The 16,021-nt window shown below is 48.4% G+C and overlaps 7 protein-coding genes across 7 annotated transcripts; 3 read left to right on the plus strand and 4 right to left on the minus strand.

Moving 5' to 3' along the window:
• Positions 1-86: 86 nt before the first annotated feature.
• Positions 87-3,275, plus strand: ACHE_60721S (116 kDa U5 small nuclear ribonucleoprotein component; the record flags this gene model as incomplete). Its single annotated transcript, XM_043281926.1, has 4 exons — positions 87-106; positions 189-337; positions 400-2,628; positions 2,713-3,275. The coding sequence occupies 4 exons, from the start codon at positions 87-89 to the stop codon at positions 3,273-3,275; spliced, it is 2,961 nt and encodes a 986-aa protein (XP_043139357.1).
• Positions 3,276-3,524: 249 nt separating this feature from the next.
• Positions 3,525-4,202, minus strand: ACHE_60722A (iron-sulfur cluster assembly protein CIA2; the record flags this gene model as incomplete). The annotated part of the gene is made up of 2 exons (XM_043281927.1): positions 3,525-3,898; positions 3,968-4,202. 2 exons carry the CDS (start codon positions 4,200-4,202, stop codon positions 3,525-3,527), a joined length of 609 nt encoding a protein of 202 aa, XP_043139358.1.
• Positions 4,203-6,646: 2,444 nt separating this feature from the next.
• On the plus strand, positions 6,647-9,691 carry ACHE_60723S (uncharacterized protein; the record flags this gene model as incomplete). Its single annotated transcript, XM_043281928.1, has 9 exons — positions 6,647-6,701; positions 6,789-6,833; positions 6,892-7,425; positions 7,492-7,833; positions 7,896-8,177; positions 8,238-8,791; positions 8,854-9,144; positions 9,205-9,320; positions 9,376-9,691. The coding sequence occupies 9 exons, from the start codon at positions 6,647-6,649 to the stop codon at positions 9,689-9,691; spliced, it is 2,535 nt and encodes an 844-aa protein (XP_043139359.1).
• A 776-nt stretch (positions 9,692-10,467) lies between these two features.
• ACHE_60724A (CDC26 family anaphase-promoting complex subunit) lies at positions 10,468-10,695 on the minus strand (the record flags this gene model as incomplete). Its single annotated transcript, XM_043281929.1, has 1 exon — positions 10,468-10,695. The coding sequence occupies one exon, from the start codon at positions 10,693-10,695 to the stop codon at positions 10,468-10,470; it is 228 nt and encodes a 75-aa protein (XP_043139360.1).
• Positions 10,696-10,984: 289 nt separating this feature from the next.
• Positions 10,985-12,117, plus strand: ACHE_60725S (uncharacterized protein; the record flags this gene model as incomplete). Its single annotated transcript, XM_043281931.1, has 2 exons — positions 10,985-11,105; positions 11,216-12,117. The coding sequence occupies 2 exons, from the start codon at positions 10,985-10,987 to the stop codon at positions 12,115-12,117; spliced, it is 1,023 nt and encodes a 340-aa protein (XP_043139361.1).
• Positions 12,118-12,309: 192 nt separating this feature from the next.
• On the minus strand, positions 12,310-13,225 carry ACHE_60726A (ribosome-recycling factor; the record flags this gene model as incomplete). Its single annotated transcript, XM_043281932.1, has 2 exons — positions 12,310-12,657; positions 12,752-13,225. The coding sequence occupies 2 exons, from the start codon at positions 13,223-13,225 to the stop codon at positions 12,310-12,312; spliced, it is 822 nt and encodes a 273-aa protein (XP_043139362.1).
• Positions 13,226-13,818: 593 nt separating this feature from the next.
• Positions 13,819-16,005, minus strand: hscA (putative Hsp70 chaperone (HscA); the record flags this gene model as incomplete). Its single annotated transcript, XM_043281933.1, has 7 exons — positions 13,819-14,087; positions 14,141-14,621; positions 14,680-15,387; positions 15,440-15,605; positions 15,667-15,793; positions 15,849-15,899; positions 15,963-16,005. The coding sequence occupies 7 exons, from the start codon at positions 16,003-16,005 to the stop codon at positions 13,819-13,821; spliced, it is 1,845 nt and encodes a 614-aa protein (XP_043139363.1).
• Positions 16,006-16,021: the final 16 nt, after the last annotated feature.

Genomic DNA, 16,021 nt, shown 5'->3' on the forward strand with positions numbered 1-16,021 from the left:
AAGCTCGGCCGACCGACTCCAACGAAAAAGCGCGAGACCAACAAAAAAGAAGCAGCGAGCTGCCTATCCTCCCAACATCGCCCAACATGGATGATCTCTATGATGAGTATGTCGCTCGTACTACCTCTTGCTTTTGGTCAATTTCATAATTCTAAGAATTATCATGTAAACTGACGCGACTTCTTCAGGTTTGGTAACTACATCGGGGATGCAGAAGAGTCGGATGAGGAAGTCCAACATGAGCAGGCTCAGCCGCAACCCTTTTCTTTCGCAGAGGCCTTTGAGGAGGATGAGGACGAAGATGAGGCTAATGAGCAACAATTAATGGAGGTCGATGGTTAGTAGTCAACCCCGAGAATTGGGCCCTTGCTCTGACATTGACCTGTTTCCCATGAACAGAGGGTCCTTCGAATGCCGTCGTTTTACATGAAGATAAACAATACTACCCTAGTGCGCAGCAGGTGTATGGGACAGATGTTGAAACGCTTGTGCAAGAAGAAGACACGCAGCCGCTGTCCGAGCCGATAATTGCTCCGGTCCAACAAAAGAAGTTTGCGATCGAGGAAGCCGAATTACCACCAGTTTACTATTCACGAGAGTTTATGACCGATTTACTCAATTTCCCAGATCAAACGAGGAATATCGCAATTATCGGCCACCTCCATCATGGAAAAACGGCATTCATGGATATGCTCGTGGCACAAACGCACGATTTGACCGAGCGTCTAGGAAAGCGAATAGGCCGACGAAAGGAGGAGCAGCTCCGGTATACTGATGTCCATTTTTTGGAGCGCGAACGAGGACTTTCCATCAAGTCTGCGCCGATGAGCTTGGTTCTTCAGAACACAAAAGGAAAATCTCATCTTTTCAACATTCTTGACACGCCGGGACACGTAAACTTTGTGGACGAGGTGGCTACATCAGTGCGACCGGCCGATGGTGTGGTTCTCGTGGTTGACGTCGTGGAAGGGGTACAGGCCAATACAGAACAAATAATTAAGCATGCCGTCCTGGAGGACCTTCCGATGACGATGGTTGTGAACAAGATGGACAGATTGATTTTGGAGCTGAAGATCCCGCCCAACGATGCCTATTTCAAACTAAAACATGTGATTGAGGAAGTGAACACGGTGATCGAGAGCGTTTTACCAGGCCAAGGCGAAAAGAGACGGCTGAGCCCGGAGAAAGGAAATGTTGCCTTCGCGTGTAGCTCTATGAATTGGTGCTTCACACTACAATCATTCGCCAAGACATATGCCGACACTTACCCTCAAGTCGATGCCCACGAGTTTGCTCGGCGTCTTTGGGGGGACATTTTCTTCAATCAAAACAGCCGGAAATTCACACGGAAAGGAGTCGAAGAGAATTCGAGGCGTACCTTTGTGAAATTCGTCCTCGAACCCATCTACAAGCTCTACTCGCACACGATTAGTGAAAGCCCAGAAGACTTGAAAGAGACGCTTGCTAGCGTGGGCATCAACCTTAAGCCTTCGCAGCTGAAGACTGACGCCAAGGAGCTACTTAACTTGGTCTGTGAACAATTCTTTGGTCCTGCAACTGGCTTCGTGGACATGATTATCCAGCATGTTCCATCCCCGGTGGAGGGTGCACAAAAGAAGCTCGAACGGTACTATACGGGCCCACTAGATACGAAGGTAGCAGCTGCCATGACCGCTTGCGATGCTGAAGGTCCCCTTGTTGTCCATGTCACGAAGCTCTTTAACAGCACCGATGCCACCAGCTTCCACGCATTTGGAAGAATCATGAGTGGTACAGCACGGCCTGGCCAGCAGGTTCGAGTGTTGGGCGAAGGCTATACACCCGAAGACGAGGAAGACATGGTGATTGCGACCATCTCCGACATATGGATCGCGGAGACGTGCTATGATATTCCGACGAGCGGTGTCCCGGCGGGTAATTGGGTGCTTCTAGGGGGTGTGGATAATTCCATTGTCAAAACCGCGACGCTGGTACCACTCAAACTCGAGGATGACGAGGAAGCCCACATCTTCAGGCCAATTCGGCATATGACCGAGTCTGTGTTCAAAGTTGCAGTTGAGCCTGTCAATCCATCTGAACTACCCAAAATGCTTGACGGTCTGCGCAAGGTCAACAAGAGCTACCCTCTAATATCTACTAAAGTGGAAGAGTCTGGTGAGCATGTGGTCTTGGGTACTGGCGAGCTCTACATGGATTGTGTGCTCCATGATCTCCGCCGACTGTACTCGGAGATGGAGATCAAGGTGTCCGATCCTGTCACGCGCTTTTGCGAAACTGTCGTCGAAACTTCTGCTATCATGTGCTACTCCATCACACCAAATAAGAAGAACAAGGTCACCATGATTGCAGAGCCGTTAGATGACGGTATCGCCGAGGATATCGAAAGTGGTAAGGTCAGCATCAAGGACCCTATCCGAAAGGTGGCGCGTTACTTTGAGGATAATTATGAGTGGGATAAGCTCGCTGCCAGAAGCATCTGGGCCTTTGGTCCGGACGAGATGGGTCCGAATATACTCCAAGATGACACGCTACCGTCGCAAGTGGACAAGAAGCTTCTTGGATCGGTCAGAGATTCTATTACGCAAGGCTTTAGCTGGGGTACCAGGGAGGGCCCTCTTTGTGAAGAGCGTGAGTTTCACCATTTTCACTCCTTGGAATTGATTGAGAATATTCGCCCATATTGAATTGAATTTTGAGCTAACGAGATATAAGCTATTCGAAATGCCAAATTCCGGCTTACTGACGTTTCTCTTGCCGATCAAGCAATCTATCGAGGAGGCGGCCAGATTATTCCCACGGCTCGGCGTGCCATCTACTCGTCTTTCCTGATGGCATCTCCTCGCCTTATGGAACCCATCTATTCATGCAGCATGACGGGGCCTGCTGACGCCGTTGCATCCGTGTACACGGTTCTCTCACGCAGGAGAGGACATGTCCTTTCGGACGGGCCGATTGCCGGAACTCCCCTTTATTCAGTCCGTGGATTGATCCCTGTGATAGATTCCTTCGGGTTTGAGACGGATCTTCGAATCCACACTCAGGGACAAGCTGCCGTCAGTCTTGTTTTTGACAAGTGGAGCGTGGTTCCTGGAGATCCTCTGGATCGTGATGTCAAGCTCAGACCTTTGGAGATGGCACCGGCCATGGCCACTGCGCGGGATTTCGTCTTGAAGACAAGACGACGAAAGGGTCTGGCGGAGGATGTGACGGTGAGCAAATTTTTGGAACCGGAGCTCTGGAAGAGCTTGAGGGAAAGTGGCGTTCTGGACTCTTAAAACATCATATAGTCGAGTATAGGGCGGCTCGGTTTCCGCATATCATGGCCGCCTTATTTTCATGTATTTGTAATGTCATAGTTGAGGCCTCCCGGAAAGAAAGAAGAACTGCATGTAGTCAACGGCGTGTTATATTGAATGAGTAAGGCGTCTTCCCTTCGCGGTATTTACACCAGAAGAGAATATCGTCTATTGTATCAGGTGCATGCGTAAAAAAAAATCGAAGGCTCGCTGAGGAAGTCCAAAGGATCATTGACATGTTTCTAACATCTTCGCGATAACACCCATCAAGGTCCCGTTTTCCAGGGCTGCGGCGACCCTTTCTTTATCGGCTAACTGCTTGTTGACTTCATCAGCCGTACTGTGAGTGCCTTCTTTGATTCGCACATCCACACGGAACCGAGGAGGAAGTGATTGCTCTAATCGAACGCGCACACCCAAGCCTATCACCGTCGCTAAACTGCAATGGGTGATTGTCGGCGTGATAAGCACCGAGACTGTCCGAAGCGGCGACTCCGGCACGTTGGCGAGCGAGGGCTTAATAGAGATGTCAGGAAGAGAAACGACAGCTAGCGCGCCCAGTGAAATAGGGTGTTCCGGGTCAGAGATGGTAGAAATAAGGTCTGGATGATCAACTATCAGTAAGCTTTCCTACATATATACCAACGAGACTAAAAGATGGGAGGCATTACCATAAATCTCCTGTTCATCAATGGGCTCTTCCATCAACTCATCCTCGCTGTCAGATGTCTCCGAGGAATATAGACTGGAGAACGGGTCATTTGGGTTCGCGGCAGGAGGAAGAACAGAGGTAAAGATGCCAGCGCCATAAACACCGGATTTACGAGGGGCAGTTGGACGCAGTCGGGTAGGAAGATCCGCGGCGTTCAATATGGTAGGATTGGAGTTTTGGATTTCTGATGCCATTTTGGTTTTGATTTCTGTCGGGTTAGTACTGCGTACTTCCAAGAAATTGATTATCTTCATAAAGAGGGGTTATGTCTAATCTCGGATTAACTTTGTGCCATTGTACATTTAGTAATGCGTCAGTACACCACATACCGGGCATTATATGGCAGACGTTGTATGGAATATACTACGAAATATATCAGATATATTCAAATGCCTGTCCTTAATGAATAACTAATAAGCAAGATGAACTACCACACCTCATATGGAGTTCCCCGTAAATTTTGTATTAGGGGTATCAATATCACTGTCAGCTAGACATCATTAAACTATGTACGAAGTAATAATACGCCGTACTCCGAGTGCAATATCCTGAACCGAGGCAAGCTGCTAACGATCTACAACAGTTGTTATTTATACAGAATGAAAATCATTCAAAAGCGGACATTATTCTCAAATGTTGATGATGAAGATGAAACTTTCATCCTGTCCATAAGACCTTGGAGACATATTACAGAGTACTCCGTACAGCGTACAGTAGTTCTTTCACCATAACTCAAAGAACAAAATGGAATATGCAGTGAGCTATTTGCAAGAACAGAATCCTATTTTCTGGGATCGACCCTGCGCCAAAAAGAACCCCATGGGCTCCAGGACCAATCACCGTGCCCTGATGCCTCGACCCGGATGCTAACTATTGGGACGCTAACACTATCCAGAAGAGACTGCCTTAATCATTATTACTACGGCGATCAACGGAGACCTTGGAGTACGTACCTGACGGATTTGGAGTACGCTCTTGCATGTACATACTACTGTACTACTTGTATTGACTCCGTATTTAACACATTAGGATGAACAACTCTAAAATCACCAGATACTACCACAACCCATTTATAGGAAGATTTTCAGTAATGATCATATCACGATCCGAGAGCATCGTCTATCCCGTTCATCACCAAATTGGATATTAAGCAGGCATTCTTTTTGCTACCTGTACAGAGTAGGTGCCCTTGTACTACTGTGTCCCGCACTTGGTCGGTCTCCGCCCGCCACTGCTCCTTTGAGAGATGGGAATACTCTCTTTTCCCCCCTCGCCCACTGTCCATCATTTATCATCCATCTCTTTCAAGTCTTATATTTATATAAATATATAGTAATCCTCGTGTCTTTTACCTTTTTGTTCTTTTCAACATTCCCTCGTCATTTATCATCTTGATTGCGGTGTTCCATACACAGTTTGTATTGACATTGTACATTGCTACCACCCTTTTCACTGCTATTACCACTGCCACCGCGCTATCAATCGCCGCTACTACGTTACGTCCCTTTTCAAACCGCCATCCGAAATCCCCAACTCCAAGTCGCGCCATGAACTAGACTTCGTCGTCCGATTTCTTCTCTTGCACGCCTTTCTCAGGCCTTGCGAAACATCGTGTGCATTGGTGGGCTTTCCATATTTCCCCCTCTTGCTTAAATTGGGTTCCCCGAACATCCATCCTGCTTCTCGTTCCTCCTCCATCCACCCGCTTTGCTTTCTTCTTTCCTTGCAGACGTTGAAATCGCATCCCAATTAGAATGTCGCATGCTTCTTGAACCGGAAGTCTACCGATGTCCTAATATACTGATGATGGTAGACTACAAATTCAGCCCGGAACAGCGGCATTCCTCTCTCATTGCCTGTTCACTGTAAGCCACATATCGCCCTCGTTCGCTATCATGTGTTATTTGCTGTTTGCTTTTCGGCTTCCTCTGGTTGTCCATTCAAGGGTGTTCGCTGTCGACAAAAGCAGAGCCATTGAGTATTGCACATGATTTCCTTTTGAACATAAGGGAATTTTGTTTCAAGTTTCCAGGGAAAAAAAAAAAAAAAGAGGCAACCGAACATCAGCGTTATACACCTAGCCGTTACCTTCTCCATTGCCATTGTGCTTGCTGTCTTTTCATTTTGCCCTTGCTCGTCCTATTCCGAACACTCACAGGATGTGACTGACGGTTAATCCGAACACTACAGTCTTTAGTCTCAGTCTCTTAGCCCGGCCTCTTCGTCGCCTCCCCATTTCACCAGCTCTGGAACGTCGTACGACAATTGTATCTAATCACGTCCCTTATCAGACTGGCGCCAATCGATCATCATCTTCAGAACGACATTGATTCTCCTTGCACTTGATTACCGGTCCGACTCTCGAAAATTGCGACTTGAAGCGATACACGCGCGAGGCGCCCGGTGTCTGTTCTAACATCCGACGTTCAATCTTTGCGTTCCCCGCTTGGGTGCGTTATTTCAATCATAATTCGATTCATCCGGTATCGACCGGTCCACATGCAGCTTACACTAAGAGAGTAATCTTTCGCGCACCGGTTGTATACGGCTTATATCCTGTCACAATAGACTTTCCGACTGGGCTCTCTGTCAGCAAGCTTCGGGGACATATTTGCTTTATCGGTTCTTTGTTTGAGCAATGCAGGGTTATTCATTCGCGCCCCCATCTGGTCCCTCAAAGGAGGGTCATAAAAGTAAGCATACTTCGATATATGACAAATTGCTGCCACATTGGGGGCTCGAGTCGAAGCGGGTGCTAACGGAGAATACTCGCGTGTTAGACTATGTGTTTGTGGATGAGCACAACAGACACAAACGCTTGAAGGGTATGCGATCTCTCCGCGAGCTTCATTGGTGGGCTTGGATCTAATGTTTTACTTTTAGTGATGCGGGCTTGTAACGGCTGTAGGAAGAGGAAGATCAAATGCGATGCAGCTACAACAAATACATGGCCTTGCTCCGCGTGCACCCGTTTGAAGCTAGTATGCGTGCCTCCCACTGTCGGACAGGATTCTGAATTTCCCACTGGGCAAACTGTTGAAGCCGACCCAACAGGCCCTCTAGGCGCACTTAGTACACAGCAGCCCTCTCACCATGCTTTCCCCATGTCTCAGACTTTTCGAGATGGCGGCCAAGTACCGATGGGGAGTATTCAACCTTACAATGACGGAATGGGCGTGTTCTCTCAATTCATGCCGCCCCCTCATAGCCAACCTGGTATTTATGGTGATGTCCGGTCGCCGCCCATCGCAGAGCCGCAACACCACTACCAGCAGCCGCAGATGTTTTCTGCACCCCAAACACAGCAGCAATCTCTGGGGACTCCAGACAATAGCTTGTTTCTCGAAAACGACCAGTCTACTGCGGAAAACCTCAGTGAGGTACTTGGTGAGCTGAAGATTGACGAGACTGGTATAGGTATAATGGCCCTCTCCCCATTAAGTGTTTTGAGGAAATGAAAACTAATGCCACCTCTCCCCAAAGCACCATATATCAGACAGCAGAGACAAGATCGGTCAGAACCGGAAGTCCCTATTCAAGACGATGCAGAGGAAAGACTGCCGCCACTTAGCACAGGCGCAGGGTCTGCAATTCGAATCCCGCCCGAACTTATGCCACCCGATGACGAGGTGATGAATTACTTCAAAACATATTTCGATGACATTCATCCCTATGTCCCAGTGGTTCACCGGTCTCACTTGTATTATCAATGGCAAAATGACCGAAGTTCGATATCCCCTCTCCTCCTTGAAGCATTATTTGCATGTGCGGGCAGACTGTCAGACGACCCGGCACAGGGAGCCCAGTGGCTTGCATTGGCGAACAGTAGGCTACCCAGTCTCGATCTTGTTTAATTAAAACAAGCTTGTGCTAATGCACATTCCTAGGGCATGAATCTAGCTTTATGGATGTACCGCGTCTGAGTACAATCCAGGCAATGCTGCTGTTACTGAAAGCTAGAGAATCGTTGCCGAAAAAGGGCTACTATTATAGATCTTGGCAGACCGTGAAAACTATAGTCTCCATGGCGAAGGATTTAGATCTCCATGAACATTACAGTGGTCATGCGGAAGGGCGGCCCTGTGATTTGCAACCAGTGGAGTGCTTGGTACAGACAAGGGTGTGGCAGGCCTTGCTTGTCGTCGAAGTCATGATTGGAGCACCGCAGGGTATGCATTCCACCCTCTCGTCCAGTGGCGCATGTACAATCTTAACCTGATGCATTTTAGGCCGTTCTGACTATGGTGTGGACCCGGAGACTGTGGACATGCGGCCACTGTTGGATATTAAAGGCCTTGACCAGTTCGAGATTGACCGTTCTCGACAGTATGCTTACTTTGTTCGGAATGCCAACCACATCCGCATCATCACCGACATATACCACAAGATCAAAAAACAACGAGACTGGGGTGCCGACCCCAGATTTGTTGAAAAGAATCCCCTGTTTACAAATTGGCTCCACAGCATGCCCCCGGACTTGCAGGTAAATTATCCCGCCGATGGATCGCCACCCTGGATACCATCGCACTTTGTTGCAAATATGCATTCGCATTGTCACTTAGGGATTATATTACTCCATCGCCCCCAATTAATCGCATCCAAGTCTTTCTCTGCCGGAGGAAGCTGGAAAGGGCACTTTGGATTATGCTACTCCTCAGCAAAATGTCTATGTAGGCTTCAGGAAGCCATACTGGCCAGTTACGGCCTCTCGGGACTATTATTTATGCAAAGGGGCATTAACTTTGCTATTTATTGCATCTTGACCTGCACGATGTTGCATCTGGTAGGTGCCTTGATCATTAGCACTTAGCACATCACTTGCTAACTTTCTCACACACACTTCAGATCGCAATAACGTCCCCTGATCCGCATTTTCACACGGATGCGAGAGATTATTTTACACGGCACATGCGTATCCTCGAACAGTGCTCCGCTGCTTGGCCTATGCCAGAGATCCAGGCACAGATTGATTCTCTGCGTCTGGCGTTCTCTGCGGATGTCAGCCGCCCATTTGAGTTAAAATCCACGTTTCCATATGGGAGTCCATCCGAGCCATATCACCCGAGTCCCCCACCGTTCGACTCGTCACAATATACTCCACCGTTGAATCATCTCACGGGAAGCGTTCAGAGCAGAGTGGGTTATAATGCCTATCCAATTTCACCTCCAATGTCCACTGGTACTGAAGACGCAAAGTCCGATTCCTCCCAACTACAGCCCCTGGGATTGATGACGCCTCACCCAGTATCGAACCCCTCGATGGAAGCTCCGCTGGTGGATGAAAACAGTTGGGATCCATCGCGCATCATTAAGTAAAAAATCGCCTATCCACGGTCTAGCTTGGAACATTTGCTAACTATTGTCCAGTCAATGGGAAATGGCATTTTCGGTTGATCCGTCCACTGTCAGCGCGAATTCACCACCAATGAACCTAAGCAACTCCGTGCAGGGCATGCAGCCACCCCTACAGACTCATTATCCTGTCCAATACGGGTCACCGGCCAAGGTGGCTTCAGTCACGCCACCCCAATCCATCTCCCAACCCCAGTTTAGACATTCGATGATCACAGCCCGTGACTGGCAGCAGAGTGTTGCCAGTGTGTTTGATCCCCATGGTTTGAAGAGGCGGTGGAACTATTCTGTTGACATGGGAGTGGAAAATGTGTCAAAGCGGCAGCGGTGAAGAGGGCAAGCTTGCCTCTATAAATTCTCCGCTTCTATTGACTCAGCCGTCAATCGTGCAAGAAGGGACGACTATGGCTCCTGTTATGTGAGAACGCGTAAGTTCCTACATGTTGTCGCCCTGTTAAACGTCTATCATCGGATGTATAATCCACGATCCTGTAGCGACATAATGTGATACGTCCAGCCCGTACGATCATATCGCTCTCTTTCCTCTCCATTCGCATGAGCCGTCATTTAGCTCTTTAGTATTGCAAATGCCAGCTGCTACGGTTATATAAGCTTGCCAATGATGGGATTTGTGCTTTTCACGGGTGGTATCAAAAAGCGGGCGTTTATTTAATATTTTTTTTAACTCTTGTTAGGGAAACACAGCCGGGTTTGGTCTTCCAGTACTTTCTTTCCTTTTCATTAGGGGCTTCTTGTGTATACCAAAGTGACTTCTGCGCTTCGTTTCTCCGCATTATATTTCCAAGAACAATGGCCCGCCAAGGCAATTATTCAAGAGTCATGTACATTAGATTTCTAGCTGTAGAGGGTGCAATGGATTGATGCAAAAAGCACGAGATTGGAGACATGTTGGGCCCTTTTTCAATTGAAACATGCCTTTCATGAAGGCGGGCACGGATAAGGTTGTAAGGCGGTCTTGCAGAAACTTCAGTCGGGAGGACACTTGGGAAAGTAGTATCAACAACCCTCTCTTCCTATTTGGCTCTGCTTGTCGGTAACCAATGTCGGTGAATCGCCTGCGTCTATTTCGCTTGGGCAGGAGGGCTTTCAGTTGCGCCGGTTGATCCCTATCCGCTCCTCGCGAGACCGAACTATTCTTGCTTTGTCTCCCGGTAGTGGTTTTAATTCGTCACTCGGATCAAAGCGGGCATTGGAGCTGTTTTCAACATGAGCCTGACTGTTGTCTTCTTTGGCTAATTTGCGTAATCGTGCGTCTTCAAAGGCAGCAAGGTCTTCGGATGTCACTGCGATTGCCGTAGGCTTGCGACGAAGCATTGTCGGGCTTTGGTGGACAATTGTAGAGACCAATTGCAATAAGGCTCGAAGCGCAACCGGGCGGTTTTCAAGGCAAATTTGTTGAAAAGAAAGCGAACGGTCCAGTCGTTCTTCCAATGCATTCTTTTATGTATGTTTACAGCGGACATAGCATGATGTTCACGTGATTTTACCCGGAAATCCAACTTCTCAACTTTTCGGGTACGCGGGCAGCACGAATCTACGTCGCCGTCACAGCACCATTCGCTCAAGTTGGTCGTTGCTGCTACTGCAGCGGGGGTGAAAGAAAATGCTTCGAATTCAGTTTCGCCCGGCATTTCTATACAATGAACGCCAGCGTTCGGTAGAGGGAATCATCACCTCGTTCCGCCAATTCTCCGTAACGCAGCAAGTAACGGACCAATCGTCAGGTATGTGTGCTTCATTTTACGAAGTTCTGGGACCCTTGATCCATTTCTATGTAACCCCAGGTCTGACTAGTCTTGTCATCACCATCCAAATGCTCACAAAGCTTGAGTAGGTCCTCGTTATTCGCCTGCAGCTACACCCCGCCCCGGCCCTCGCAGAAGGCCTAACATTCCACCTGCGAAAACAGGCTTTCAGGATGCCAGCGCAAGTCGACTTCATCCTCGTTCACCACATGTGATTGATGCAAGAGCGCTCGCCGCTTCCCAGACTGGTGACCAAGCAAACGTTCTTCGAGGACCTAGGCTCCAATATCCTCGAGGTGGAGTACAGGCGCGCGCTCGCAAATTCAAGAAGTCGTCCCCCAAACCCCGTCGTCCTAAAGCACCCAGGAATCAGTCGGGAGTGGGGAAAGGTGACGATGTTCGGGAAGCAGAAATTGAAGCTGTCTACCAAGAACTCACGGAAAAGTCGAGACCGGTACCCGTCCGATACATACCTCAAACGCATGACTTCTCGACGATGGAAGAAACATGGCCTTCTTTACCAACCGGTGTCACCGCACACACCGCCGGAGTCTTAGAAAAACTATCATCAATAAGCGGACGCTTCCCAAACGGATATATTCCGCCACATGAACTGGGCAAGCGACTTTATCAGGGACAAAGCGTTCGGTTTTTCAGCGAAGAGGAGAAGGCCCAGGCTATGGAAGAAGCCAAAAAGCTGGCACAACAACGTGCAGACAAACTTTCACAACGAAAGGGCGATCTTGTGGAGCCCGAGGAAATCAAGTTCGAACCAATGGATGCTAAGGGCCAGAAGGTTTTGGTGCAGAGTCTCGTTCAGGGAATATATCCCAAGCCGGAGACTCAGCAGGCTGATAAACCTGCTGTTCTTGGGGGCGTCATTGCTAATCTCAGGAATAACGAAACATACCGGACCGCCGGCAAGAGCACACAATTCCTCACCAAAGTCGAGTCGCTTCTTGCCTCGAGTCGCCCTGCCAAGCGTGCATAAAATGGATGATACTTGATCTTGATGTACTATTTTTTTCTTCTTCTTTCTTTGTTTAATAGCCATGTCTCTCTAAAATGTTTTTCTGTGGTGTATCTAGTATTCAGGGAATAAATCCTTATATGAAAATATCAACCAGCCTATCCACGCAATTCTAGGATGACCTGCACTTTCATGTCCGTAATAGTGATTGGCTCATGCTTGCTCCAACGCCTTTTTGGCCGCTTCAAACAGATCCTTCACCTCCTTCTGTCCCTTGTCTGTCAATTTTTCCATGTTGTCATGTGCCTTCCGCACATCATCTGGCCTGGCAATCTTCTTCTTCTGCATCTCTTGAAGGCGTTTATGTATAGCACCTCTTGAGTCGCGGACGGTTCCAGATGCTTTGTCCATTGCCGCTTTTGCACTTTGGACTGTTTTATCCCTGGATTCCTTCGTCGGCGGAGGGATGGGGATGTTGAGTTGGAGGCTGTTATGAGCATCCGGCTGAGGGTTTAGGGAAAGATTGGACGAGATGACTGCCGAACTGATCGGTTTGATATGCTAGTGACACAAATTAGAGTCAAGGGAAGAAAAGAGCTTTTTGCATGGCGAATATTGTACTCAAGAAACAATGGAGCAAAAAGATCCAACTCACATCCTCTTCAGCGGCAAGAATAGTGACCATTCGGCCTCCCTTAGGAACAACCTGTGCCAGCTCTCCCAGTTTCACAGTGTCTTTACTCCCTTTGCTTAACTGAACCCGAAGACTCTCGATAGCCTCAGTGTTCAACCTCCCTCCAGCGCGTAGTTTGGAAAGATCATCCTTGAGACGAGATACGGCAGCCGCAATGTCATCATGTAGCTGAGAGAGGACGTAAGGATCGTCTGAGGCCTCAGCACCGTTCGAAGACTTAGTTACTTCGGACTCAGCAGCAGGAGCACCCTTCTTTGACTTGTCTTTCTTTTTGTACAAAGGAGGGGAGTTTGAAAAGGCTTGTCTTCCGTTTGGCACAGCCAGGTTATACAGTGGTAATAAACGTTGCGGTCGACTTATAATTTGAGAGTTCGTGAATAGAAAACGACTCCGGACGAGGCCAGGAAGACTGGAATTTGCCAAACTGCGTTGCATTGTGACCGACTTGAATGTTAAACGGGAAACGAAGGAAGAAGAGAAAGAAAGGAAAAGAAAGAAGGTAGTTCTCCAGACCTCTCTCAATGTGGTAGCTGGAGTATGAACTATATCAGTATTCTCTATACCTGCATGGTAGGTCTACTAAATCTTTATATTCGAGGCCCACAAAATGCTCAGAGAAAGCCCCAATATGGAAACACGGCGTACAGCAGAATATTAACAACTAAGCCACTTTTTATTCTTTTGTCAACTCCTTACAGACATCTGACCGAGTCTAATATGTGAACAATTTGAAGTAAAAGGAAACAAAGAACAAATTAAAGATCAAACTCAAGATCTGACCAGATCCACCAGTATGCCAGGCTCATCAAATCATAAACTGCCCAAGGCAATCTCGTTCATCCAGGAAGACAGTGCCCAATCATAACAAAGAGTCTCAACCCAAAAAAAAAGGGCCATAAGCGGGACAGCGCTGTTAATCATATTAATAACGTTCGATCAAAAGTCAATTTCGGGGCTTTCACTCTTGCATGAGAGAGCAGACAGCCAACCCCTCTGCTATTGATACCAGGATTCAACAATATTTACATTTACCTGGTAGCCATGGCCTTGGTCATGAGACGCTTGAGAGCAAGCTCCTTCTTCTTGAGGTCCTCGGGAGTAGAGTCCTCAACCTCAAGCTGGGCCATGGCATCACTGAGCGCGGACTCAATCTTTTCCTTGTTGCCACGCTTCAGCTTCATGGACATGGACGGGTCCGAGACAAGCTCTTCAACACGAGAAATGTATGACTCGAGCTGCTGGCGCGATTCGAACTTCTTCGTGAATGCTTCATCGCTGGACTTGAACTTGGCGGCATCTATTACGGGAAGTCAGATATGGAGTGATCTAAAATAAATCAGGGAAACCTACCATCGATCATCTGCTCAATCTCAGTGGTTGAGAGTTTGCCGACAGCGTTCGAGATAGTAATGTTGGCAGTACGTCCAGAAGACTTCTCGGTTGCGGTAACCTTCAAGATACCGTTGACATCAACCTCGAAGACAACCTCAAGCGCAGCCTCACCGGCCCTCATGGGGGGAATTGGAGCCAGCGTAAACTCGCCAAGGGAAGTGTTGTCCGCGCAATTAGTGCGCTCACCCTGGAAAACAGGGAACTGGACAGTGGTCTGGTTGTCAACAACGGTGGTGAAAGTGCGCTTCTTAATGGTAGGAACGGTCTGGCCACGTGCAACGACGGGCGCGAAGATGTTACCTTCCATAGCAACACCAAGTGAGAGAGGGACAACATCAAGAAGCAGGAGGTCCTGAGTTTCAGCAGAAGTGGCCTTTCCAGAGAGGATACCGGCCTGCACAGCTGCACCGTAAGCAACAGCTTCGTCGGGGTTGATGCTCTGCAAATACCAGTTAGCTGGTTCAAATTCCCAAATCTCGCTCATCTGGATATTTTACCTTCTCAAGCTTCTTGCCATCGAAGAAGTCGCTGAGGAGCTTCTGAATACGGGGAATACGAGTGGAACCACCGACGAGAACGATCTCGTCAACCTGGCTCTTCTCAAGCCCAGAGTCCTTAAGGACCTGCTGAACAGGATCCAAAGTACCAGCAAAGCTCTTGGCGTTGAGATCCTCGAAACGAGCACGAGTGACGGAAGTGTTGAAATCATCACCGTCGAAAAGAGAGTCGATCTCAACGGTAGTCTGGGTTGCGTTGGACAGGGTACGCTTGGCACGTTCACAAGCTGTTCTCAGGCGACGAAGGGCCCTAGAGTCACCAGACAAGTCCTTTCCGGTCTTTCTCTGGAATTCCTTCTTGAAGTGCTCAAGGAGGTTGGTGTCAAAGTCCTGACCACCAAGGTGGGTGTCACCAGCAGTAGCCTTGACAGTGAAAACACCACCTTGGATGTTCAACAAAGACACATCGAAAGTACCACCACCCAGGTCATAAATCAACACATTACGCTCCTTGTCAGACTTTCCGGAACCAAGACCATACGCAATTGCTGCAGCTGTCGGCTCGTTGATGATCCGCAGAACATTCAGGCCAGAAATGGCACCAGCGTCCTTGGTAGCCTGTCTCTGGTTGTCGTTGAAGTAAGCTGGCACAGTGATAACAGCCTTCTCCACCTTCTTTCCGAGCTTCGTCTCCGCAACTTCCTTCATCTATCCGTTTATTAGCACTGGCGATCCATATTGCGATAGCTGTAGAACTTACCTTCATAAGGACCATGGACGAGATTTCCTGGGGAGTAAAGGTCTTGTTTTCGCCGAGGTATTCCACTTCCACAGCAGGGTTACCTCCCTGGTCAACGACCTTGAAGGGCCAAGACTCAACATCCTTCTTCACGATCGGGTCTTCGTAGCGCCGGCCAATGAGGCGCCTATGAAAATTGTTAGGCGTGCATTCTCAACCCTATACCGGGTTATGAATTTGTTCCTTACTTGATATCAAAGACGGTGTTCTGCGGGTTCATCGCGGCCTGGTTCTTCGCGGCCTCACCAATCAGGCGCTCCTTGTCGGTAAAGGAGACAAAGGAGGGGGTAGTGTAGCTACCCTGCTCGTTGGCAACTTAATGAAATCAGTCTCCAGTCCATGTACCTCTCGGCAGAGCATTGAAACATACTGATTTCGACATTGGTGCCTTCATAGTTGGCAACGCAAGAGTAGGTCGTGCCTGAAATCAAGTCAGCGTTTTACTATGTCGACGACCTTAGTGTGTAGACGACTGGGCACTTACCAAGGTCAATGCCAATGGCTCCTTCGTAGACTTCGTCAGACATGATGGCTGAATATAGG

Source organism: Aspergillus chevalieri, chromosome 6, assembly GCF_016861735.1.
Source record: "Aspergillus chevalieri M1 DNA, chromosome 6, nearly complete sequence".
NCBI classification, from domain to species: domain Eukaryota; kingdom Fungi; phylum Ascomycota; class Eurotiomycetes; order Eurotiales; family Aspergillaceae; genus Aspergillus; species Aspergillus chevalieri.